Here is a 27,447-nt window from a genome sequence, read left to right as displayed (position 1 = left end):
CCTTCCACATTTCTCAGTGTCACTTAACCCCACAGAAGAGGTGGAATGTTCATCAAGTTTTTTTTTTTTTCTAGAACTTTTCGTTTGTACTTTTTTTTTTGTGTTGTATTTGGTATATTGTTTACAACTGACATGTGCCATTCCGTTTGTAATATAAAATGACAACAAACAATTAAAGTGCAAAACAAGCTATAGAAAAAAGTTTTTTTTAAAGTGAATGTAAAAAAATATTTTCTATATCAAATTTCCACTGCAATTTTTAATTGTATTTCTTTTTCTATTATAGCAGACAATGATTCAGCAAACTCCTGTGCTATCTCATTCCTCTGAGACCCACAGCAAGAAGTTCCACAAATCTGTGTCCATTAATCTGTATCTGTAACCATGAATTTGTATCTATCAACCTGACAACACCAGAGCTAATTTGAGAAGTAGAAGTGAGTAAAAAAAAACTCCTTGTCAGCAGACTAAACACTGTCAGAACTCACTCATATATGCCTGCAGCTATGTGCAGAGACAAATATCCACCAAATTACAACAAAGGGTTTCATTCTGTACTGGCTTACAGATGAAGTGTGTGTGCATGTGTGTGTGTGTGTGTGTGTGTGTGTGAGAGAGAGAGAGAGAGAGAGAGAGAGAGAGAGAGAGAGAAGGAAGGATTGGTCAGGAGACAGAGGACTCCATGGCTGGAATCATTATGCAGGATACAAAAGATGGCATCTTGGCTGAAATGGGTTCACCATTTGGATGCAAAAATAACCATATAGGAATTATTTTATGGATAACTAGTGATTTATTTTGATGGATGCTTTCCTTCTAGATTATAGAGTTCTTAATAAAAAGAAACAAATAAAGAATTAGTACAATTAGTTATTAAATTCATAGTAATGCACTTTCACATTGATGAGCTATGCAGGGTGCTGGCCAGGCAAGAACTTTCAGGCCATGGTTTCCTCTGCATCTCACCTTCTATAAGATTACTACATCAGAACCAAGAGAAGAAATGAGTGCCAAGAAGCCTGATTAAATATATTAAGTAACTGAGACACTGTTTCTGGGACCTTGCCACTGCCAGGGAGAGATGGCAAAAGAGAGGAGAGAGAGAAAGAGAGACAGAGAGAAAGATGGAAAAGTAGAAGAAGAGAGAGGTAGAGAAAGCTATTTTCTTAAGAGCCAAAAACCCAATAAACTATGTTCATTACCTTGTTCACTGAAGTGTTGTGATTGGCAGTTATCACCCAATCACAAGCACTAAGGGCATGTGCACACTGCACACACTGTCAGCAGTGCCTTCCAACTCCCCATGCATTCAACTCTCCATTTGGCATGCACACTGCCTGTGGCATTTGCTGCTTGAAAGGCATGCCTTTCTAAAATAAGGTTTACAAACAAACCTTTAAAACATAAAAGTGTGGATTTTATTTCAGTTACTTAGCTACCTAGATTGGTAAGTTTACAGCGGACATGCTATTTTGTTATTTTAATCTGTTATTATGCAGTTTAGCATTATTTGCTTTTTAATTCACCAAGAGCACAGGAAGCTAGGGGAAGCTTCTGCCAGTTGACATTTCTTATATTTTTAAGTTTACAATTGTGCAAATCATGCATGCATGACGAATGCTTGGAGGAATGTACAGCAGATGGAGATATTATTGCAGACTATCATTTGCACATTTATTGGACAACAGGACTTTGCCCCTGAATCGTGCTACATGGCTGCCATTTTGGATAATCTGCTTAAAATTTAAACAAGCTCCTTTTTTTTGACTGAGCTCTGTGTCTGGCTCTCCCTATACATGGGCACAAAGTTATGGATGGCAAATTCGGGTTCATTGTGCACAGGGAAGTAAAGCTACAGGGGACAAAAATACCTGTAATGTACTCAGTACAACTTCTACTTTCTGCTCATCATAAAATCAGCACAGAAGGGAAGGACAGAGGTCCTCTACATTCCTCCATTAATCACCACTTTCTGGAAGTCACACACAGATTCATTTCTGTCATCCCAAACATCAGTTCATATTGTTAAACTGTTGTTAGTACCTTGTTAAATTTTTTGTCCAAAGCCAAGAGGAAAGGAGAGGACAGAGAAAAACTGTAGCTCAATGTGGACAAAGTTTACCAGAGCAAGGGAGAGTGAGCACGAGAGAAACAGACACAATGCATCCCCAGGGTTCTGACACTAATTAAGCCATTTTACCACAAACCCAAAACTGGATCTGCCCCATTTCCCTGAAACCCAAGAAAGCATCTATGGCTGGCTGTGCACCATCTTTCCATTTGCTTTAGCTTCCAAAAGCAAGTGTGAAGGGCTTAAGTTGGAAAGAGACAGATGGATAATTAGAGAAAGAGAGCACAAAGACAGCCACATTTAGAGTGGGCTTTTGTCCAGTGTAAATTATAGGATTTATAAATATATAAGCTTGGGGAAGGAGAAGGAATCCCCTTAGCACTGTTAGTTGCACAGACAGTAAATCTCACTGGTTCAGTTAGGAATTAAAGATTTCTCTGTGTGTAAAATGCTGGACAAGTGATTGTGCATCAGGAGACTTTCTTGATATTAATATTGATATTATATTAAATAAATAAGTCAGAAGTTGATCAATATAATCTCTCTAATGATTAAAGCTAAAGAATGCAAAAAAGCTGTTGGTTGCCAGGTGCAGCAATTCACAATGGAACTTTTTGTTGTACAGTTACATGTGCATTCAGGTCTTTTATTGTTGAATATCAACAAAGAAGAGCATATCAAGGCTGCCACAGAACAATACATGCTTTATTATTGCTGATATTAATATGGAAGCCAGTGAGAATGTGCCTTATTAAAACAGCAGAAGACACTGATTAAAAATTCATTGCATTGCAGTCTTTTCCGCATTTCTGCATTCCATATATCATTCTAATGTATGGAAAGCTGGAGGAACAAAGGCATGGGGACTTAATTTGAGCAATGAGAGTAAGCAGAAGACACAGGAGCTGTTTTCAGTAAGAAAAGTTAAATGAGTGCATTGCTTTCCTTTTAACATAGACCAGTATTTAAAAAATACGTATTAAAAATACAATTGCTGTGTAAATAAAGTATAAATAAAAAGAAATTGGAAAAAAAAAGATTTAAATAACTGTTAGTTGAGGCACCTTGATAAGGAAGAATATTGATCTGAATAATGTTCTGTAAAAATAAAATAAAATTACCCAGATCATCTGTGCCCAGTGATTGAAAACAGTTAATACATGCTTAATATATTTTGTTAAATGTATGCTTAGGCCACATATACTAATCCAGAAAAAAAGACAAACTGTAATTTACATGGCCTACAATCTTTGCTTATGTAAGATGCACCTCTCACAGCAATAACCATTTTAGAATAGAAAAGCCATCCTTACTTGGTCAGAAAACTTCAGAAAGTAAATGAACTGAGAGTATCTCTTCCTTAGCCAGTGGGTCTAATGAAATATACAGTAGATTTTTAAACAGAAGCATCATTACATGAAAGGACCACTTGTGTTCTGTACTCACATTTTCATTTTCATTAATTATATAATCTTGAAGTGTTTAATATAATCTTGAAGAAGTGTTCCTACTTCTAGCTGTGATCAGCTAGTTTGTAAAATTTTCTTGGTGCATGGGACGAAGTTATATGACTATACTGAAACAGAAAAAAAAAGAGAATGAGAGAGTAAAACCACGGCAAAGCCCAAAGGCCCACTAAGAGAAAACCATTCTGCCTTGCACTGCAGGCAGCATATGACTAGGGCAGATGCAAACACAAAGCACTTTAAAAAGTCAACTTACTTTGCTGAATGGCTTTCTATTGCAGCCTGTTTATATTTAATCCTAAATTCACAGAAACAATGACTGGATCTGCACTACTATAAGGAAAATCAAGCGAGGAAGTCAGTGCTCAGTCAGTTGTTACCTTCCATGTGTGTACACACTATACTGTATTGTCACAAGTAAACCATACGCATGTGCAATTTCAATGTTTAATATAATGTCTATATTAAGAAGAAGAAATTTTTATTTTGTGAATACAGTGTTAGGTCTACTCTTACACACACACACACTCATCGACTCACTGGCCACTTTATTAGATACACTTGTACCCCTGTCCATTTATGCAATTATCCAATCAGCCAATCATGTGGCTATGTTGATACGACGTTAAGAGTTCCAGTTACTGTTCATATCATATATCAGAACCGTGGCATAGTTGCCGGTACCAGAGAGGCCAGTTTGAGTATTTTAGAACATTCTTGGATTTTCACACACAGCAGTCTCTAGAGTTTTCACAGAATGGTGCAAAAAATAAAAACATCCTTTAAGTGGCAGTTCTGCAGGTGGAAACACCTGGTTGATGATAGAAGTCAGAGGGGACGCTGGTTCAGGCTGACAGGAAGACTACAGTAACCATGGTGAGCAGAAAAACATCTCAGAAAACACAACATGCCGAGTGGCAGATGAGTTACAACAGCAGATGACCACATCAGGTTCCAGTCCTGTCAGCAAAGAAGAGAAATCTGAGGCTACAATGGGCACAGGGTCACAGAAACTTGACAGTTTGGGATGTGGTAGAATGAGAGATTCACAGCATGACTGTGCAGCTGACAAATCTGTAGCAATTATGTGATTGAATCCATGTCATGAAGAATTGAGGGTGTTCTTTTAGCAAAAGGGGTCCTACCAAGTATTAGTATAGCGTTCCTAATAAAGTGACCAGTGAGTGTGTGTATAGTAGATATCAAACCAACTTCAGGGTAAATTTACTTGGCTCACTGGGTCATTACTGCTGTATTGAGTTGCCTCAAAATAAATGCTCCCCCAGGGTTTAAGAAATGCTTACACACTCAGTGCCCATATTCCATCTATTCAAGGCTATGCTTTTAGTCTGCGTCACATGTGGTTAATTACAGTTGTGTGTACATACTAATTCATTTGGTTTGGAGTGCACAAACAATACATATAATCAAAAATAAAATGGAAAAGGTGTGTGTGTGTATATGTGTGTGTGTGTTAGGGGCATAAACCTCAGGTCTACTTGAACACTATATTGCCAAAAGTATGTGGACGCCTGGCCATCACACCCCTATTTGCTTCCTGAATATCTCACTCCAAAACCATGGACATTAATATGGAGTTGGTCCCCTCTTTGTTGCCATAACACTCTTCAGGGAAGGCTTTCCACTAGATTTTGGGGGTTTTGTGTCCATTCAAGACAATTAGTGAGGTCAGGAACCGATGATGGATGAGAAGGCTTGACCCAGTGGTCTGTGTTCCAATTAATCCCAAAGGTGTTCAGTGGGGTTGAGGTCAGGACATTGTGCAGGCCACTGGAGTTCATCCAAACCAACCTTGGCAATCCACGTCTTTTTGGACCCCTCTTTGTGCACAGAGGCACTGTCACACTGGAACAGGTTTGGACTGGGCCCCTTAGATCCATTTAAGTTAAATCTTAAAACATACAAAAACAATCTAGACAGTTGTGTGAAACTTTGTGGCAACAGTGTGGGAAAGATCCACACATGGAAATGATGGTCAGGTGTCCACATACTTTTGAACATATAGTGCACCAATATCAAACTGTTCGTTCATTTAATGCAAACTATTTTTGTTGGGCAGAGCTGCCTGTGTGAAAATTTCCTTTAAAGCCCCTGACACAGCGCTCATAGAAAAGTTCAAGTTAATGGTAGCAAAGATTAATGCTCATTGGACAACAAGCTTTTTTTCATCATTTTGAGTCTGGCCCAGAATAAAAAAGATGCTTATTTGGTCTGGATGTATGTCCCTAATGCCTTGCCTCATCGGCCTTACGTCTACATGGTTGCTCACGGAAGTGTTGGTGAAGGTTCAATAGCAAAATTCCATGGCAAAATCCACAAGGTAAGCTAAATATTGTGAATATTCCTAAAAGTAGAAATCAAGAAATACACTGTTATTTATGTTTAATTACTATCATTTTTGTATGTAGTTATTTTTTTCAAAATTATATTTAATAGTCTATTGGAATCTTAAGATTCTTCATTTTAATTTCAGTCTTAATTAGGTAGCTACCTAGAGTACACTGCAGATATTTTAACACACCCTGTTCTGACATTTTTTTTCTGTCTTGTTTATTTATTAAGGTATCTCAATAGTTCATTCAGCCAATTAGTCATGAATCAGCCATAGATGAACTCCAACTGGTATAGATATCTACAAAAAATGCTGAAGACCTTCAGGATTTTTAACTGTCCACCCCATATTAACACACCATGTAAGAAAAAAGACGTCTAATTCTAAATTAAGCGGGACCAAAGTTATTTAATTTTATCTGTGTGTATGTGTGTGTGTGTATAAGCACTATACTGTATTGTCATGAGTAGACCATACTCATGCACAATTTCAATGTTTATTAAGAAGAATAAGAAGAAATTTTAATTTTGTGAATACAGTGTTAGGCCTACCTTTAAGTCACACAGAGAATGACTATTTTAAAAGTATCCAATTTATGAGCAAATAACCTTGGTGATTTGCCCCTTTATTGGTTTTGTGCTGTGTTTGGGTGTAAGTGAGGCAGAAGCCACATGGATAGCTTCCTGTGGTCTTTCTTAGGCCTCTCTTAGGCCTCCATTCCTGAACTGAGTGAGTTAAAAGGTCAGAAAAACAAGAAGTCAATAGCCAGACAGCCTATGAGCAGCAAGCAAGGAGGAAAGAGAGAGCTTGCAATATTGACACTGTAATAGTTTTCTGTAATCTCCCTCTATTGATTAAACCTCACTTCAGAACGGAATGGTGCGTCAAAACACTTCTCTCTCCCTGAGTCAGAAATGCCATATGGAGGTAATCTTTCACCTATTATTCCTTGTTGCTGCTGTTTCTTCTGCATGTGCTCCTGCCAGCCCCGCTCTGTAGCAGAGCAAGAGCACACAAACCAATCACACACACACACATACAGTAAATCTAGTACAGATGTTAGTCAATTCTACACTGCAGTACTGCATTCCATTTCTATACATCTATTCTCCTTAATTCTTCCAGAATTTCTCTCTCTCTCTCTTTTACTACGATTACTACGTGTGATACATACATTGATAAAAATCATTTATCAATCTTTCACTAAAGTTGTGTGTTTTTGTAGGCAACATCCAATTAAAAATTGCCACCAGATTTACAAAAGTTTTGGTAACGCTGATTTTCTTCTTGATAAAGAGCAATGCAAAGCACATTCACATCACAGTCGATTTAGACTTAGTGACACCCACAAAACTCCATAAAATGAATGAGGCCAAACCAGTGCTAGAAAAGGAATATCTCTGAGACAGAAGTGGAAGTTATTATAAGTTATTAGTAATTAATTGTAGTCTACAACAATGAAAAGGCCAAATTCTGGAGAAAAATTCCAGAAAAATTGAATGAAGTATGAAGTAAGTCATGATGTTATGACTTATTGCAGCCTTGTCAAATTTTTTTACAAAATCAAGAGGAAATTTGTAGTATGGAAAACTGATGTATTCAAGAAGAAGCCAGATGATGGCACACACCATAATAGAGAGTATATAGCACATTGTAGATTGAGACATACCAAATCGGTCTCTTATCTCTCTTTGAAAGAGGCCAGTAGCAAGAAATTAATTGGCAGGAATTATACTTCCTCAGGAATAGCACAGGATCATTTTGTCAGTTGAATTACTGATGGCTCTAAAGTGTTGCACAGCAATAAAATAAGAAGCCATGAGACATGGAAGCAACTTATACGCTAGCATTCATCCTAGGAAAAAAATGTTTTTTTGGTTTTTCCTAACCAACAGGATTTTTGTGAAAACCACATTTATTGTTTAAATCAATTCATTCATACCCAGCTTGAAAAATGAGGCATTGTCTTACGGAAGAGTAGACGTGAAAAGAATATATAACTGGAACTGAGCGTGCGTGCAAAATGCATTTCATTGTCAGTACAATACGATTTTTGGTGAGAAATGAGAGATTATGATTATAATTTTCCTGCCAGTAATTAAGCAGCAAAAGACCCTCTGCAGTGTCATCATTAAAGACACAGTTAGTCATCATGAGCCTCCTACTTCTTACAGACATGGGAAAGACTGTACAAAAAGAGAGAAAGCATATACAAATTCTAAAAATTCAAGCAAGCAAGATGTATGAAGGCAAAATAATTTAAAGCCTTTCTTGCACATTCCCTTCAACTGATTCATTTAAATGCAAAAAGCAAGTGAATATGGAGGGGAAAAAACAAACCCCTCCTGCTAAAAACACTCAATTTACTGACAGCCAAATGATTTCATGCTGTCACTTAATCTCATTTCTTGCATAATGCCCTCTAATTAGCATATCAAAGTGAATTAATACTTCTAGGGCTTTAGCAATAGGGAAATCTGTCCAGAGCCTCTAATGGTAGTTAGTAGAGTGCCAAGAAAACTCCCTACACTGCATACATCTTTGCAATGCAAAATTTCTCTTTTTTCCTAACTGTTCTTTCTATATATATATATATATATATATATATATATATATATATATATATATATATATATATATATATATATATATATAGTAGAAGTATTAAACGTTTAGCATATATATGTATATATACAGACAAGCTATAAATATTTAGACATTGACATCGTTATTGTTATTTTAGTTGTCTACCACAGTATATTTGGAGTCTAAATTAAATAATGAATATGACCTCAAAGTGGAGTGCTAAAATTTTAAGCAGCATACATATGGCATCCGAATGATAGACAAATAATTTTTCTTCAGCAGAACAATAATTCTTTCTGCAATAAGTATATCATAGTGCAGTTTAATTCTTGAATCAGAAGGCATTGATTAATTTTCTACAACTATAAACAGTTAAAAAGCATGATGCATAATTTTAAAGTCTGTTTAGCCTATTTCTTTATGTGTTTATCTTACTATTATTTTAGCAGTTGCAGATGTAGTTGCAGTCAAAGGAATCCTTAAAGTCAGGTGTGCTGCAGCACCCTAAAAACCCCAACTTCTCGCTTCCTTGTATAAATACATATAAATGTAAACTTTGCATACTACGCTGAACTATTACTATTTCTACAGATGTGCTGAATGGCAAAACCAAACACAGCATACATCACAGTTATTAAATCTTTTTTGTTAGTGGCTATGTTTAGATGCAGCTTAATAATCCATTAACAACCCCACTGAGACCTCAATCTGAATTGAAACATTCATGTACCCAACTCAACACGTCAATGGGAATAGAGTAAACCAATTGGGGCCAATCCGAGGGAAAATTCTATCCAAACAAACTAGGTGTGTATCTGTCGGAATCTTGATTTGATTCATGATAAAACAGTCCTATAAGAGAACACGGATTTTAATCTACTTTAATTTATCATGAGGTTGGATGGGCATCAAATTAACATTTGAGGCAGATGCAGGATGCAGACTGGCCTCAGAAAAAATTATATTCTCTTGAAATTCAGCGAGGATACAAAACTTGCACACAGCAAAAACGGGGTTAAAGGAGTTTGATAAAAACTTTATTTGTTGTTTTATTAACAAACAATGGGCCTCATTTATCATTCTGTATATGATTTATTTGTAAATCATTCTTAGGAGCGTTACATAAGACATCAGATATTCATGAAAATCCCATAATTTCTTAAAAACGTTCATATCCTAATTCTGCTACTGAGTGTATGCATATTTACACAGAAAAAGATTAATTAAAAGTTGTAAAAGTAAATGTAAAAGTTGATGCGATCAACCTCAAATCATATTTTTCGTATAGATTACTGCACTTTTAAATATTGATTATACTGTCAAGTTTAAATTGCTTATTTTTATTACATTTACAGACTTTAGCAGACACCAATATCCAGAATGACTTACAGAAGTGCTTTGTACTCTCTATCAAAAACACATCCTGGTACAAGTTCACTAAGCCAGAGACTAAGAGTACCACTGAGAAAATTTTGTGAAATCCAGTCATTATATAATATTGAGATTAATTAAAAAAAAATCATTAAAAATTTCATTAAAAATATGAAAAATAAAGAAAGTGAGCCAACACAAACCCATAAATTAAGACAAATGAAACTAGTCATTCCTTTATAACAAAAGAAATGCCGGCCTATAACCAGAGGACAGGCAAGTCTGCGCATAGCCGTAAGCTGTAAAGAAATACCGCAGATGACAGAAGATTAAGGTCACACTTATAAGGGAAAGAATGTTTGAAGACAGATATGATTTTTTTTTTTCTGAGGATGAAAGCTGGCTTATAAATCAGTTCTGTATGCCACAGCATCTTCTTTAAATGCTGTGCAACACTTCAACCACATTGGTCGAGACACTTAAAACAATTTTAAAATAGCAGTTTTCCTGTGTGATGTGTTTAGTGTCTATGACCACCTGCATACAGCATAGGTCTTTTTTCTCCTCTGTTTTCATGTCACACCATTTTCTTGTCACCTCCCTTAATTGACACCTAATTCACCTTTTCTGTAATTTGTCTCTAGATTTTGATCTTTTCAGGTTGCTGTTACACTACTATTGTTTTGGTAATTTTTTAGACCAGATTTTTTTTAGATTTGCGAGATCCGGAGCATTTTTGCAAGGAAGAGTGGAATAAAATTGCCAATTCAAGATGTGCTAAGTTGATTAAATCTTACCCAAAAAGACTAAGTGCTGCAAATGGGGCTGTAAGAATTAGTTAAGGAGTGTGCACACACATATTTCTATTTGTTCTTCATTTCAGTTTTGTTGGTTGCTATATCACATTGAAGGTGGAAAAAGATTTGGTATGATTTTTCTGATATGATCTTGATTTCATTTTTTTACATCACAAAAACCTGCAACTTTAACAGGGCTGTGGAGACCGTGTTATATCCACTGTAACTGAGACTGCATGTAACATAAATGAAGATAAATGAATGATTAATGAAGATTGTCAGAGTATCCCATTTAGAATACAAATAAGCATTTCATTTGGAATCTGTGAACGGAATGACCTCATACGAGTTGGCAAAAATTGATAAAATCTTTGCATGTAAAAATAGCCAATTTTGCTAATTTTATCAAATGCTAATTAGACCCTATTATTACAAAAAAAATACAAATGACCTTTTGAATATGTTCATATCTGGTCAGATAGTCTTAGCGATAATAAACATAGTATTACTCCAAAATTTAGCTAATTCACCATAAAGTAACAGCTGGATTTTGAGGATGCTGGCAAGCTTAAAGCAACAGGCCTGTGTGCTGCTTGAGCTGTGGTGAATAAGGCAGGAGTGAGGCAGAGCGTCAGTCAAGATGGGCTCCAATACAGGCCAGTCAAGAAGGACTATCAGTACAGCTAAACACTGTCAAACACACAGACACACATACACACAAACACACGTTGTGTTATAATTGTTAGTCTCTTGCGCATTCTCACACAGCCAGACATGATAATTCCACTGCTAACTGACAAGGGTTTTACATTTTGTAGCTTCAGTTATTAGAATTGCATACAAGCACATCCACAAAAGAAACTCATAAATACACACAGTGACACAACTCAAGAATTATTGTCAAGCTTTAAGATGGTAACTGCAAACCTCCAGGCAGAGGCAACCAGTTTTTTGTTCAAATATCCTGGTGCTTAGCAGAATTCATGACACAATCAATCTTCACAAGAGACCCTGGACCCCTAGCCACAGAACATACAGTGATAGTATGTGCATGAGCAAAAAGTTAGACAAAGGGATTTTACATGTCACATGGTCAAATGTCTCCAAATGTATATAGCCTTAACCATGTGTGACCACATATAACCACAAACCTACCAACCTATCTCTGAACTGATGTTTCGCACAGACAAATCCTGTACATTTTCATAAATCTTGCACATGCACACACACACATGCTCACATACACATGCACACACACGGGTCATATTATCGCCATGCATCCTACAATGATAAACACTCAGCTCCTGTCTCAACAAGCAAACAATTTGGAATTTGCAAAAATTTAGTCTTTTTGACAGTATATTTATAAGTATGATTAAAAAGTGGAGAAAAAAAATGGAAGATATTTTTGGCAGAGAAGAGGGGACAAAGTAGAATGCTTATCAGTAGAAGCCTCCGTTATCACTCTGAGACAATGTCCTTCAACAAGCTGATGCCAAAAACACACAAATTTCTAATTAAATTCTAAAAAAGAGAAGCTTCTCCTCATAAAACAGCCTTATAGTATTATCTAATATTGCAGAAATATTACAGCACTGCAATAATAACATCTTTCTTTCCAATTTTTTGTTTAATTCCAATTACATTTTTTAAACATGCGCTACTTCAAAGAATCTATGCTTAAAGCATTAAGCATCTCCTGACCAAGAGGAGTTATTTCTGAAAAATGTAAAACAATGACAAATGTGAAGCAGATGTTCACTTGTGGGTTATGAATCAAGGTGGAACAAAGAAGCTTGTTAGTAAATTAGCTTGGTTGTGTTGAGAGAAAAGCAAACAAAAAAACATTAAAAGATTAGAGCAACTGAGATGGCAAGCAAGCTCATCTAAATAATTAGCTTGATACTGCATGCATATTTATCTAGATACATAATACAATATGGGTCATAACTGTATTAAATGTTACAGACTAGGCATAAAGAGGAACACTCCAAAACCACAAGTGGACTTACAATATTGAAAATAAATAATTTAAAAATATCCCTTGTATATGCAATTATGTAAAGAAGATGGTATTAAAATATATTAAATAAAATTGTATTAGTATTTATATAATATCTATTAATGTAATATTATTATATATTAATATAATATGTTATGCATCAGAGGTTGCAAGGCTCACTCTTTTTGTCCCTGGAAAGGAATTTCAACAAGCTGTAAAGTTACAGTTGAAACCTTTAGCCTCACCATTCGCTCTCTACACTGGACAGGCATAAAGAACAACTCAAGCAGGCTGGGGAGCAAAGCACGGCAATGCTCTCCCCTGGTGGGAAGCTTCAGCCACACAGAAGTTCATTAAATTTTACAATCTTCCTTGAGTCACGTCTGCTTATAAGCCACACAAAGGCCACCAATCTGGCAAAGCACAATTTCATTCATTTCGTTACCACACTGTTGCAGAAGTTTACATACAGGCAAATACTTGAAGATGCCACAACACCCTGTGTACTATGATCTAGTCTGAAAACACTATTATTCCTATTATTAAAACTAAATATTTCAAAACAAATACCCGAATTAAAGAGTGCAATTTTTTCAGAGGTAAACCTTACAAAACATGGTAATTACCCAGAAAAAGCTTTCATTTTTTGCTAAATACCAGCCGCGTAGACACTGCGCCATGTTCAGTCTTATTGGTTAACTCATTCACCTGGGTTTAACCGTTGCAATTTCTATGCCTTTATTAAGTACCTGCTGCACTGTATGTCAACAAAATGTCTGCATTTCTAAAGACAATCTATTTATATTATGCACAAGATACCAGCTGTTTTAATATCATATACATAAGGGCAAGGGAAAGTACATTAAATTAGATGTTTTTAATTTTTTGGACATATTACTGACCTGAGGTAGCCTTATATGCATCATTTCATTAATATGTTACATAGTTTTTTGTGAGACAGTGACATAGCAGCATGGTGTATAACCTAAATGCATGCGTTGAGGTGATGCTGGATTTGCCGTCGAGCAGTCTGAGTAAGGCAAATGGAGTAAAAAAAGTAAGACCAGATTTTTTTTCCACTGTTGCAAACCATGGAACATGAGGACATATTACAAATAATAATATAGTGTATAATAAATGCTTTTTTTTTTGGCTTATGAAAAATGTTTGCACATATTTAAAGGTAATCAATTGCATGATCAAAATAGGTACCTTTCTCTATGGTCAAGTACTAGTACAGTGGTGCATGAGGTCCACCACAACTAAGGTAAATTTCAGAAATTGTTTTCAGCACGTTGTGACATCAACGAGTTGTAAATTAACTCTATATCACATCCTAATTTTGTACTTTCCCAGTGGACCTCCTAACTGTAAGTCATAATTTTGGCTCCTGTTTCCAAGTAGGCTTACTAATTCCCGTAACCGTTCACAATACATCCTTCATAATAAAGGCAATAATTAGTCGCCAATTGTGTCAATAATTATACTGTACACTGGACAGATAATTGGGTATTAAAAAAATACAGGACTGGCCTCCAGACCACCTTTCGATACACATTGAGTACGCCGTACGCGGGAGGTTATTATAATTAAGCAAACGGGCTGCAAATAAATTCCAGCAATGGGCATGTGTACGCCTGATCGCACACAATCCAGCACTGCATACCGCTGTGTTCCAGCCAAGCAGTTTTCGGTCTTTTCTTTTGAGGTTAAAATAGGGCCACATGGGAGTGACGCGGTGTAAATAAAGCGGATGCTTGACTATTCAGCCTGCGCCAGCGATGGACCAGGTGGAGGTAAAAGCGTGCTTTCGCCTAGTAACATCTTGTTAAAAAATACTGCAGTTCGGTGCAAATTAGCGCTTTCTTGAAGCGCACATGCATCGGCGATGTCGCGCTCGGCTGTGCAGCGTGTGACTGAAACACAGCGGCAACCCAAAGCAAACTCACAGAAGAAAATCCGAGAGAAGACGAGTTGTAAAGATGGCGGTGTGTTAATGTTTAGTGGCTCAGAGTTGAATTTTTTTCGAGACGCACGAGTGTAATGTTTCCGTTTGGTTCAACACGCATACACTCTTACCTGTTTTCTCCTTGATCTCGCACAGCACACTGAAGAGGGCAGGCTTCATTCTGTGGCAGTTCAGGCCATGCTTTCTGTTTGAGCGTGGAAGAAGATACAAGATTGATATATGGTCAGTTGGAATGAATAACTGTGCTGCTTATATTTTAATGATTTTCTTTTTTATGTGCGATAGATGTGAACTAAATCTGAAGCTATGACATCAGAAGATGCCGCGGATCTTCTGCACACATATTCGTAAAACGGAATTCCATGTGATTTTAACAATAATAGCTTAATACCTAAACAACAATGGTTCATCGTTAACTGCAAGGATTGGGCTATACTAACCGGACAGTCATGGAGAAACTTTTAATGAACAGCACAAAAAAAGTGTTATTAAAAAAATTAACTATTATTGATCAAGTGCACATGTGGCCCAAACGTGCACATTGTTTGTTAGTTAGTTACGGATTAAAAGTTATTTGTAATATAATTATTATCAAAGAAGGCAATTGTGTAGCCTAACTTTAGGGGAACAAAGTGCAACATAACCTATAAATGAGTGAACTGAGATCAGTTCAGTATGAGTTTTCATGTCAAAGAAAAAAAAACTAAAGTTTTTAACATATTCATTTGTGCAACAGCCTAGCTTGTAGTGCAAATCCAATGTAATAATGCCTAGTGGTTTAGAAACGAATTGATTAACAATTTAAAATAAATGCACCAACTTTGCCTGCGCCTCGTCCAGACTTTGGTCTGTTATGGTCATGATTTGATGGAGAATGTCGCCGATGTCTTGCTTCCTTCCGTCCCCGTCGGAGCCATCGTGTCCATGTGGAGGCGGAACTGCCATGCCCCCCTGTACCGTGTGGCCAGCCAGAGTGACACCGCCGAGAGTCTGCATGATTCGGGCTTGCTCGTCCATCAGTTCGCCGCAACACAATCAATGGGCTTCTGAGAAGGGAATGAGCACATGCAAAAAAAAAAAAAAAAAGGCAACTTGACTACAGCATGAGCAGCGTTTTGCGAGGTAATATCGTCTCCGAAATGTGCCGGGCAAAACAATTTCGCGGGAAGGTAAACGGCATGAACTGCCGCCAGCGATACAGCAGAATTGCTAGTCCAAGGAGTTCCCGCAAAAAAAAAAAAAATCACCGTTTACAATCCCGCGATGAATAGTTCCTCTAGGTAAAAGTCAGTGCTGATATTTCGGCGTTATTGTTTCAACTTCAGGATTCGGGTGACAACGGTAGATCGTGGAATACAGTCCGAACCTGCATGCCAAACTGACTGTCTTTCCTCTTTGAGGCTCCTTGGAGATTACTTAATTTTTTAGCAGTCTACTTCACAGAATCTCTTTTTAACTTCTTGAAACCCTGAAAACCTCAGACCGCACCACCCTCAAATGTAAAGAGAGAGAGAGTGAAACAACAACAAAAAAATAAACAAACTATAATTTAGTCTGACGGTAAGCAGATAGGTTAAAATAGTAAACTGACTGAACAAACCGTTCAAAATAAATATACATAAGCATGAGGAACAATAGTCCAAAATGTTGCCTTTTGAAATATTTTCCAAAATACCTTCTAAAAAGAAAAGAAATTAATAGTACCGGCACCAATAATTATAGCCCAAAACGTGACAGGTAAAAAAAATTTAACAATAATATTAAAACATACAAAAACAAAAAGGGTTTTTGTTTGTTTGTTGTTTTGTGTGTGTGTGTGACGAGTGGGTAGAAAACAGGAAAACTCCCGAGAAATAATTACGCGCAATAAAGCGATGCGCAAAAAAATAAATAAATAAAATAGTTGCTTGCCCGAATTTATGAGGCAAGCGCTTGGGCTGTGTGTGCTTAATGTTGGTTGATGGCAGCGGTAGTGAGCGATTGACAATGTGCCAATGCCATTCTCTCAGTGTGCTGAGCTGAGCACGAAAAAATAAGACACAAAAAATCGACACAAATGCACGCTCCGCCTTCCGGGGAGGGGTTTAGGTTCTTGTCACTTCTCACCAGAAACCCAAAACAAAATGCGAGATGCTACTAATCATAGCAGTGATGATAATGATCAAGAACATTAAAAAAGCAATGAAGTCCCACTTTGCGCGTGGCGCTCCCGTGCTATCAAGATGCCCTCACAACATGAATGACGAGAACATTTGCAATAAAATATAGAAAAGACGTACCCGAAGTTTTACACTGGTTGATGCTAAACTGATAATGAATTGCTCTAGCTCCTCGTTTCTCTTGACTATAGCAAAGTATGGTCGCTTCTACCAAGCCTTGCTTGCAGACTAGGAGAACAGAGGACATGTTTATAACATTGGAAAGAAAACGGTTTTAACCAATCCTCGTGTTTCCACCGTCTGAGTGATGGCCAAAACGTCCAATGGACTACTTTCATAAGCCACGTGGACCCGCCCTTAGCGCTGTGCTACTATTGCGCTGAGAGATAACAACTTCTGATTGGTCGTTGCTACGGTGACACGCACGGCATAAGAAGGCGGCTCTGCCCCGAGCTCCTCTGCAGTTGCTATGGTAGCAGACTAGTCTGTAAGCCGGGCGCGCTCGAGATCCACTGACGCTGGTGCCACTGACGCTTTTTTCCTGCATGCTTTATGGTTTTCAGGTTTCCATGAGTTTTTTTTTTTTCTAACCGAACTGAAGATGATGTTTGTCGTCTTTCTATACGCGTTTCCGTTTGTCCTGATTCAATTGATCGAATACTTTTAAAACATATTTTTATATCTCTGTCTTAAGCAATCAGCCTGACTACCGTTTGACAATCATTGTTGCAACATACGCATAAATGTCGTATACTGTCTTCATATATTGTACATTTCTGTCATGTTTCACTTGCCCCCCACTCACCCCTGCCCCCGTTTTGAAGCATATTCGCCCTTCTAACTCCTACAATATACATCCTACGACAATATACAACAGAGTGACATGTTACCACAGCTACATATGCTAACGGCACATGGTAACGGCTTTGTGTGTTGTGTGTGCGATGTGGGCCATTTTAATTTCACGCAGTTTAAACTCCTATTTAAAGTCTAAGCTGTTACTTTTAACGTTATTTTCAATTACACAAAACGTTCACTATATGAATGCTTAAAAGGGAAACATTTGGCATAACCAAACACACAAACACACTTGTGCTAGGATGATGACCCAAGAGTAAGAGGCACAGGAAAACTAAGGCAGTCAGGAAGACACTACTCCAGTGCCCTAACATGTAACCAGGCCACGCTGCGACTCTGGCTTAGGGATCCTCTGAGCATGAACACGCCGTGACTCTGATGCCCTGTAGGTTTGCCTTTATCACAGTCACACATAACAAAGGGAATTACCACTGCGTAATTAAAGAGCAAAGAATCAGATATGCAAAAACTCAAAATTTCCTCTGGTATAAGCCAAGGGAGAATAAAAAATAGACAAGGAAAAGCTTTCAGACAAATAAGTAAGAAAGCCCAATGCTTAAGGAGTCTTGTTTTGTATTCATTAATTGATCAGTGGACGTAAAATAATGAATAAGCCTCTGCTGATATTTCCCTTTGTGTTTCCATTCTACTGTACTGCAAGTCAGAATTTCTGAGCTTAAAATTTTTTAATAGATATATGTGAAATGATGATGATGATGATGATGATTATTATTATTATTTACTGAATTGAAAAAAATGTTTTAAAAAATGCTTTATTTTATTGGAACAATCTAGATATCTTTTAAGGACAAAATGTTTAATTAGTCACTTGTAGCACACCACATAGTTTTGTTTTACAGTTAATACTAACTATGAGTCTTTTATCTATAGGTCTAATGGGTTTACCCACCAGGAGCTTTTTTAGAGTCCCCTTAGGATCTGAGAGTGAGCAGTTAATAAGTTCCAAAAAGATTTAGGTTTCCTTGTTTAATTGCTATTCTGGATCATTTTGTTTGGTCTGCGGCAATAATAGCAATTATATAGTAATGAACTATGTAATAGGGAAATGTTTTAAAACAGATGTTCAAAAACACTTGACTGGCAGTGTATAACACATAATTTTGAAATTTAATAATTTGAATAAACCTTAATTCGTGCAATTGTCTTTTAATTTATAAAGAGCCAGTGCAGTGTGTTCTGTAAAGTGTATTTGAGCTCTCTTAATAAACCAGTAAATAAATTAAATAATTTAAACAACTATAATAAATCTGTGTAAATAATGCATTTAATAATATACATTATATTATTGAATATAATATACATTATATTATATAAATTAATAAATTAAACTGTAAATCAATAGAGAACAGGGAATGGCAGATCATATAATAGTTACAGATGCTTATACAGATGATTATACTGTTATACAATTTTAAAACAAAACTAATGTGCTTACCTCTAACTCATGTGTCACATAGTATTTAAAAACATGGCACCATACAATGGATATAAAATGTCTACACACCCCTGTTAGGTTTTTGTGATACTTACAATAACCTGGTTGCGTAAGTGTGAATGCATGTGACTGTGTTCAGAATTAGCCAATCACATTCAAACAATTTTGGACTGAAGTGTTAGACAGTGCTTTCCACCACCATTATCAAAATAACTATGAAAGGTATGTATTTTTTAAGAATGAGGTTAATCCCTCCATTACCATTCCAGAAATCTGTACAATCTGTGTCAAGGCAAAACACCTTACTTTATGTTGATTGTCCTTTATTTTTTCACTGTTGTCTATGTAACAGCTACAGTGCATGTGAGTGAAGAGAAACACAAGAAATCTGAATGTGTGTGTGTGTATGTGTGTTTCAGAGTCAGAGAGAGAGAGAGAGAGAGCCTGAACCTGGATAAAGGGGAGGGAACATAACTGTCATAGTCTAATATGCCACAAGGCTGTGCTGAGTTCCTACAATACAGCACCTCCTTGCCTTTTTGGAAGCTTTCAGTGTTGCACTTGTGTCAAGACATTAGGAGGTCAGGAAGAGCCAGAGGTTGTGTATGTGGTCATATAGGACAATTACACTATTCATCACATGCCCAGGAGTCATTTACAGTGTTCTTCTTTTAAAATGACTTTGTCTTCCACTCCTTCCTAAATTCAGCTTAGAAGGTACATGAGCACTAAGTGGCTTTTTGAATGTAATAACCTTTTTATGTCAGTTGGTCACACACATTGTCCACACGTATATGCTTAGTAACACTTACTCATTGTTTATTAGTTATTAGCTTAATTATGTCAAGAGTTTATTTCACATAAAACCAACTATATCAAATCCTATTCCATCTATGTGAATAAATTATATAGTTGTAAATTATATAGAAGTCACAAATAAACTGTAACGGGAAAAGTTATTTTAATCCAGAAATTAATTAATTTAGTTAATTTAATCCACTGAAAAATAATTAGTAAAATTTATTTTAAATTTTGGCAAAAATTTAGTTTTTTTAAAAACCTTTAAAGAGGCAGAAGTGGAAAATGAAAAGTAAAAAATCATGTAAAGTTACTTTTTAAGTCAGTTGGACATAAGCAACACTTATCAAATTTTTAGATATATTGTACATTTTGTTTTTTTATGAATTGTATCTCCCAGGATACGTTGCCTATTAAGGTAAAAAGTAAAAATTATCCATTTCTTAATGTTTTACTTAATGAAGAAGGTGAACTAAAATGATGCCATACATATTTTTTCAGTTTTTTAAATTAAAGTATGCAACAAAGTCCATCCAGCCCTACCAAATGAAGTGTTAATCCTCAATCTTTCAAGTTTCATGTGGATCCGTCCAACCAGTCTTCAGTTACAGCTATTTTAGTAACTCAAGCTCTTCCCCAATTGTTGTTTGCAAATCTCCATATGGTTTTTTTTTTTTTTTTTTTTTTGATCATTCTTTGAATGTTAAACTCTGAGTTATTTGACACCAATTTTGGAAACATGGGACAAAAAATCCTAGGACTAGTTTGCAAAAATATATTTAGCATATTATGCCAATTTTCATTTTTGAGTGGGTGTGACTAAATGATCCAAAATGCAATTTTTATTTGTTCAACCAAAGGATTAAAGGAAAAATTAATTTCACTATTAAACGTTTTCTAGGGATGTGCTTGCTTTTGTGAGGGAAAAAAACATGAACAGCACCCCCCAGTGGCCAATTTGAGCGAGTTGCATGGCTTACTAGTTCTGTATGCCTTTCAATCAGAGGCTAAAGCTGTATGTGTTAATCAGTGTCAAACTTTGCATATGACCTCAGAACGGTTTCCTGTATGTACAGTACTGTGCAAAAGTCTTAGGTACATGCAAAGAAATGCTGCAGAGCAAAGATGCCTTCAAAAATAATGAAATTAAATCTTTCTACTTTTTAAAAAATCTTACAAAGTGCAGTAAACAGTAACAGATGAAACAAAAAACGACTCTTTGCTTAAAACTCTTTGCGTACAATGTGTGCAGTTTTATAAGGAAATAAGTTTTACTGAGCATCTTGCAGAACCAGCCACAGTTCTTCCAGAGACTTTGACTGTCACACTTGCTTCTTATTTTTGCATGTGAAACCCAGCAGCCTTCATAATGTGAAATTAGGCCAAAAATCCTAGGACTAGTTTGCAAAAGTAGGTTTTGCATATTATGCAAATTGTCACAAATTTGAGTGGGCATAGCTAGATGTTCCAATAGTATATTTTGCGTAGCCTGACAAGACAGTCAAGCTAAAAAATGAGTTACAGCTGTTTGAGTAAATTAGGCTCCTCCTCAATAGAATTGATTGGCATGTTGTTGTCATATTGTTTAGAAATGTCATATTGTTTACAAACAGTATGTTTCTGATAATTATTGCGATTCACACTCTGCTGAGTAATTTGGCTCCAAATTTGGGAAGATAAACAAAAAATCCTAGGACTAGTTTGCAAAAGTAGGTTTTGCATATTATGCTGATTATCATAAATTAGCATGGGCAGAGCTAAATGGTTTTTGGGGCTTTTTTTAGGAGAAGCAAGGAATCAGCGGCAAAAAGAATTTTCTTTGCATGCGTTACGGCCCTGCTAAGTTTGGGCACTGGCCTAGGGGAATAGTACAGGGTTAGTAACATGAGCTGGAGATGATGAAAAGCTGGGTCGGTGGGGAATGAAGAGACTGTGGAACTGGGGTACAATTACAGCTTTTATTAAAATACGCACAATTCATACACAGAAGAAAGTTGAAGGATAGCAGGTGGTCCCCTAGGGAGAGAACTAGATGGCACCAAAGGAAATAACATAAGACACGTTTCTACACCCTACACTATATTCAACCTCTTACCTAACTGCCAAGATAACACTGGTTACTACTCTATCTTAAGCCTCTACAAAATACAAGGGGTGGTACCCATCCACTTACCTAGTGTGTCCAGACAGAGAATTTCCTATGTCAGGGTGTATGTATGTGTGCACACCTGCTGACCTGTTCATCCTCCCTAGGGATGTGCACCACGGGATGTGACAGCAATGTGTAGCGGTGAAACAAACAATACAACATTAACATAGCAGACATTCACATGACATAGGCAATCAGAACAAATAGCAGACACTTAGCACAGAAGCATAGCAAAGCACAAAAATGCAAGCACTGAGAAAATGAACGCAGAGCACTAAGGCGAGAAACAACGTGTGTGTGTGTCTCTGCGAGAGAGAGAGAGAGGCTGGCTCGCTGTCACCACCATGGTCGCTTTAAAGATAGGGCTCCTCCCATTTTGAGCGCATCCAAATGATCGATTGACCCAGTGATAATGATCCACCAATAGGGCAAAGAGCCACAGAGAAAGGGAGAGAGGGAGAGAGAAAAAGAGAGCAAGCAAGCAAGCAAAACAAGGGAACAAGCAGACAAACACAGATGTGTGCACACCAGTGTTATAGTTAGGCACAATGAGGGAACAAATCATAAGTCTCTGGTTCTGGTTACACATGTGAGATAAAAACACTAGAGGGTTATGATCAATGTATACTACAACTGGTAGGAGGCTAGAACCAACATAAACTTCAAAATTCTGCAAGGCTAACAACAGGGCTAGAACCTACTTTTCAATCATGGAGTACTTTACCTAATGTTTATTAAACTTGCAGGAGACATAACATTCTGGATGATCTATTCCCGTGTTGTCCCCTTGGATTAACACAGCCCCTCCACTGAAAAGGTTTCAAAAAGTCTGGGGCTGCAAGTACAGGAGCATTACAAAGCAAAGCATTGACACTATTAATTGCAAGCTGGCAAGGCTCCACACAAAAGTCATGGAATAACTAAGTAGGGATGTAAGGGGAGCTACCACTGCCAAATTTTTTTTTTTTTTTTTTTTTACAAAAACTGCGGTAATAACAATCCATATCAAGGAATAGTTGCAGCTCCTGCCTAGTGGAAGGAATTGGGGATTCTTAATGGCCAGGACCTTTTCTTCCACAGGACACACCTGACCTCGCCCTACTTGTTTACCAACAGATGTTATTGTAGCTTTAGCAAATTCACGTTTTGCTAGGTTTATGGCCAAGAAAAAAACTTTTTTCTCAAAGCCTCTCAAAGACTGTGCACTAGGACTCCAGATGACTGGGCCAGTCCAAAGAATAAACCACAATGTCATCCAAGTAAGTACTGCAATTAGTTACATCAGCTAAAACTATGCTGACAAATCTCTGAAAAGTAGCTGGAGCATTTTTCAAGCCAAATGGAATTAATATATAGCATACTTTCCTGCAATATATAGTAGGTAGTGGAATGGCCTCAGGGAAATGAGTTGCAGTACACATTAGTGTTAACAAGTATTGGTTTCCAGATTTTGTCCTAGGTAGAGGACTTACACAGTCAACTAAAACATGTGCAGATGGCACGCTTATCACTAGGATTGGATGTAATGGAGCAGGGGGAATGGTCTGGTTTGGTTTACTTGCATATTGACAAATATGGCATGGCCGGCAATATTTAGTAACATCTGTCCTTAAATCAGGCCAGAAGAAATGCTTGAGGATAAAAATATAAGTTTTACTAATACCCAAATATCCAGTCCAAGGACTATCATGAGCCAAGTAGAGGACATGTTGATGATATGCAGTTGGTACAACAATCTGATGCACAGTCCTTTCCACCACTTCAAAACGGGGAGACTATTTATGCATCAAAACTCCATTATCAAGGTAAAATCCAACTTTAAGGTTACATCACTGGAACCACAAGCAAAGGAGAGAGACTTCTCCAGACAAAAATCAGATTGTTGAGCCTGAACGAGCTGCTCTCGACTAACAATCAGCTGCCTCATGCCCCCCTTGTTAGAGAACATTGGTGGGGGAACTACTGGATCAGAATCCCCACTAGATTCCTGAACTAAAAATAAGTCAGTCAAGTTAATGACATCAGCAAACATACGTGATTGATCCCTAGTGACCACACATGCAGGAAAAATTTTAGATGGGCCCTGACATTTTCCAACTGAGAACAGAGCGCAATCTGCTCTATCGAACACTTCTGAGATAGGCAGCACTTTAACACCAGCTAGGTTGTTACCGTAAATGAAGTGTACTCCTTCTACATGCAATGACTGACATACTGCAACATTAACCAGACCAGTGACTAACTTTGAGCATAACTGGACTTGATGCAAAGGCAGTCTTACATAATCTGAACTAATACCATGGCAAAACACATGGGTTCCACCTAAAGGTCAGCACCCCTGCCAGAATAAGAGACTGGGCTGCACCAGTGTCTCTTAATATCTTAACAGGGTATTGAACTTGAACCTTTGCAGGTGAAGGCACATAACCTGAGGAAACGAAGAGCTCATAACTAGATTCACACATATGGTTACAAGTATGCACTGAAGTATAGAGGAACAGAACCCACTAATTGTTCTAGAGGAACAGAACCCACTATCGTGACTCCCATGGAGTTAGCGATTGAGCTATCTCTGTTTCGCTTATGTTTCAAGGCTGAACAGTTAGCTATTCTTTGACCAACCTTGTGATAGTAGAAACACTCTTCTTTGGAGTTTCAAGAAGGCATAGCTGACTGGCCAAGCCAAGCCAGTTTTCTCTGTGAGGCAGAAACTTCAGTTGGGAAGGTTTAAAAATCTGTGAGCTGAGCAGATTCTTACAGTGGTTAAACCTTACACTCATTCAGATAGATGACTACCTTCTCAGGCAGAGAATTTTTGAATTCCTCTAGCAAAATGATCTTCTAAGAGTCTCAAAATTATTAACCTTGGTTGAGGTGCACCATTTATCAAATAAAATTACCTTTTCTTTGGCAAATTCAATAAATGTTAGTGATCTCAGTTTTTAAGGATCTGGAATGTCTATCTATATGCTTCAGGGACCAGTTCATAAGCACATAGTATTGCCGCTTTGACAGTTTCATAATGCAAGCTTTCTTGCAAAGACAGTGAGGAACAAACTTCCTGAGCCTTCCTTACCAACTTCAAAAGGAGAGTCCAAATCTCTTTCAGCTGAGCTAAGGTTGTACAATACATTCAAATACTCTAAAATAGGTGTCTACTTCAGCTTCCTTAAATGGGGTACCAAGACAATCTGCCTACTTACATCAATGGCTGGCATCTGGGGTAAATGAGGCTCTGGATGTGAATCCACCTGAGGTTCAGAAGGAGGAGACACAGGAGGAAGTGGCACAACTGGAGAAGATTGCCAGGAGTACTTTATGAAATCAGACAGGATGAAGGAACCCAGGACAGTTTTCACTGTTCCTGGAATTCCTGGAATTCTCTCTTTCTCTGCCTCCAACTCCATCTTACGGATAGCTAACTGACGCTCCCTTTCTGCAAAACATGCCTTTTCCTCAGACTCCATTTGGAAAACTTAAGATGAGCCTCATCTCTAGAGCCATGGGAAGCAGATGAAAAAGGATCAAAACTAGGTAAGGTTGCTCTAACCCTTGGCCTAACCTCTCCTTACTGAACCGCAGCAGGTGTCTGCATTTCTACTACCTCTTGTTCAGCATCACCTACTGTATCTACTAAGAACTTAAGTGAAGAACCTTTAATTCAACTGGCTTAGCTAAAACTACTTGTTTGATCTCCTTTTTAACCATGTGCTTCAAAACAGGAATGTTATTCTGCAATCTGTAACAGATCATCCTTCCTACAGGACTCAAACTGCTTCAAGCTAGGTGAACTAGGACAGGACCACAAGTCAAACAGAGTCATATTCTCCACACAGCATGAAACTCTACATAAGCAAAAGAAACCTCTAAAGACTTACAACCACCACCATGTGCACAATTGATTTTAAGCAAATGGCACCAGCTTTTATTTATTTATTTATTTATTTTAAAAATCCAGCCTCCAAGGACCTTTAAATATCTTGGTCTAGCCCCCAACTGTTATGGCCCTGCTAAGTTTGGGCACTGGCCTAGGGGAATAGTACAGGGTTAGTAATGTCAGCTGGAGATATATGATGAAAAGTTGGGTTGTTGGGGAATAAAGAGACTTTGGAACTGCGCTACATTTACAGCTTTTATTACAATATACACAATTCATACACAGAAGACACCTTGTAAGATAGTTTTAACAAGCGGACAGTTGAAGAATAATCTAGGGGTGCTCCGATCGGGATTTTTGGGGCCGATCACCGATCCCCGATCACTGGAAGCTGAATCGTCTGATACCGATGACCAATTACAGGGTCTATTAGGAGCCTTCTATTTATTTATTTATCTGCCATTTTAGCAGTGCGTAAAAATTTGTCTCGCAAGTTTTGCGTCATCTGATCGGCCACTCTGGATTGGCTTTTATAGAGACCGCCGATCAAACTTCCCAAAGCAATTATTGGCCGATTATGATTGGCGACCGATCAATCGGTGCACCCTTAGAATAATCAATGTAGCATGTGATTCCCTAAGGAGAGAATTAGACAGCACCAAAGGAAAGAACATATTTTTCTACACCCTACTCTGTATTCACCCTCTTACCTAACTGCCAAGATAATTCTATTTACTACTCTATCTTAAGCCACAGCAAAATACAAGGGGTGGTACCCACCCACTTACCTAGTGCGTTTGGACAGAGAAATTCTACGTTAGGTTGTACGTATGTGTGCATACCTGCAGACCTGTTCATTCTCCCTAGGGTTGCACCATGTGATGTTTGCTACACATCGCTAACACAATACAACACTAATATTACAGACATTAACATGACATAGGCAAACAAAACAAATAGCAGAAACAGTTAGCACAGTTAGCGCAAAGCAAAGCACAGACACCTAGCACAGAAGCATAACAAAGCACAAAAATGCAAGCACTGAGAAAAGGAACACAGAACACTAAGGCAAAAAGCTGTATGTGTGTGTGTCTGTGTGTGAGTGTGTGTGTGTGTGTGTGAGTGTGAGAGAGAGAGAGCAAGAGCCAAAGGGCTGGCTCGCCATCGCCACCATGCTCTCTTTAAAGATAGGGTTCCTCTCACTTTGGGAGCATCCCCATGATCAATTGGCCCAGCGATAATGATGACTGACACTCGGTCCACCAATTGAGCAGATAGCTGTAGAGAAAGGGAGAGGGAGAGAGAGAGAAAGAGAGCAAGCAAGCGAGTAAAACAAGGCAACAAGCAGACAAACACAGACGAGTGCACAGTAACACCCATGCACTTAACAGTGTGACTTACGGTTCATGAGATATGGACCACAACGTAAAACCTTGTGCTATGGTGCCATCATCAGGTTTATGTGGGTCCCTTCATGTGCATGAATAGTGGGGGCATACTGCACTTTCCCTCCAACTTTGGTGTTTCTCTGACTT

At 37.6% G+C, this 27,447-nt stretch overlaps 1 protein-coding gene and 1 long non-coding RNA gene across 18 annotated transcripts in view; one reads left to right on the top strand and one right to left on the bottom strand.

Moving 5' to 3' along the window:
- The window catches only part of pbx3b (pre-B-cell leukemia homeobox 3b), a 147,215-nt gene extending 130,171 nt beyond the window's left edge, over positions 1–17,044 (bottom strand). For 6 of the 17 annotated variants that reach the window (XM_053236457.1, XM_026925853.3, XM_053236456.1 and 3 more), the window contains exons 1-3: positions 16,895–17,042; positions 15,436–15,661; positions 14,726–14,799 (exon numbers count right to left, since the gene is read on the bottom strand). In XM_053236457.1, the coding sequence (XP_053092432.1) occupies positions 14,726–14,799; positions 15,436–15,632 (271 nt within the window). In that variant the 5' untranslated portion in view covers positions 15,633–15,661; positions 16,895–17,042. Of the gene's footprint in view, positions 1–14,725; positions 14,800–15,435; positions 15,662–15,862 lie in introns of all 17 variants that reach the window. The other 11 variants (XM_026925843.3, XM_034307037.2, XM_034307036.2 and 8 more) reach the window with 3 other exon arrangements.
- LOC113533605 (uncharacterized) lies at positions 14,021–23,289 on the top strand. The gene is made up of 3 exons (XR_003403432.3): positions 14,021–14,634; positions 14,751–14,837; positions 19,508–23,289. It is a non-coding gene; the product is annotated as an uncharacterized LOC113533605 (long non-coding RNA).
- The last annotated feature ends 4,158 nt before the right edge of the window (positions 23,290–27,447 follow it).

This window comes from Pangasianodon hypophthalmus, chromosome 8 (genome assembly GCF_027358585.1).
Source record: "Pangasianodon hypophthalmus isolate fPanHyp1 chromosome 8, fPanHyp1.pri, whole genome shotgun sequence".
Classification (NCBI taxonomy): Eukaryota; Metazoa; Chordata; class Actinopteri; order Siluriformes; family Pangasiidae; genus Pangasianodon; species Pangasianodon hypophthalmus.
This window is presented reverse-complemented; position numbering and strand designations above follow the sequence as displayed.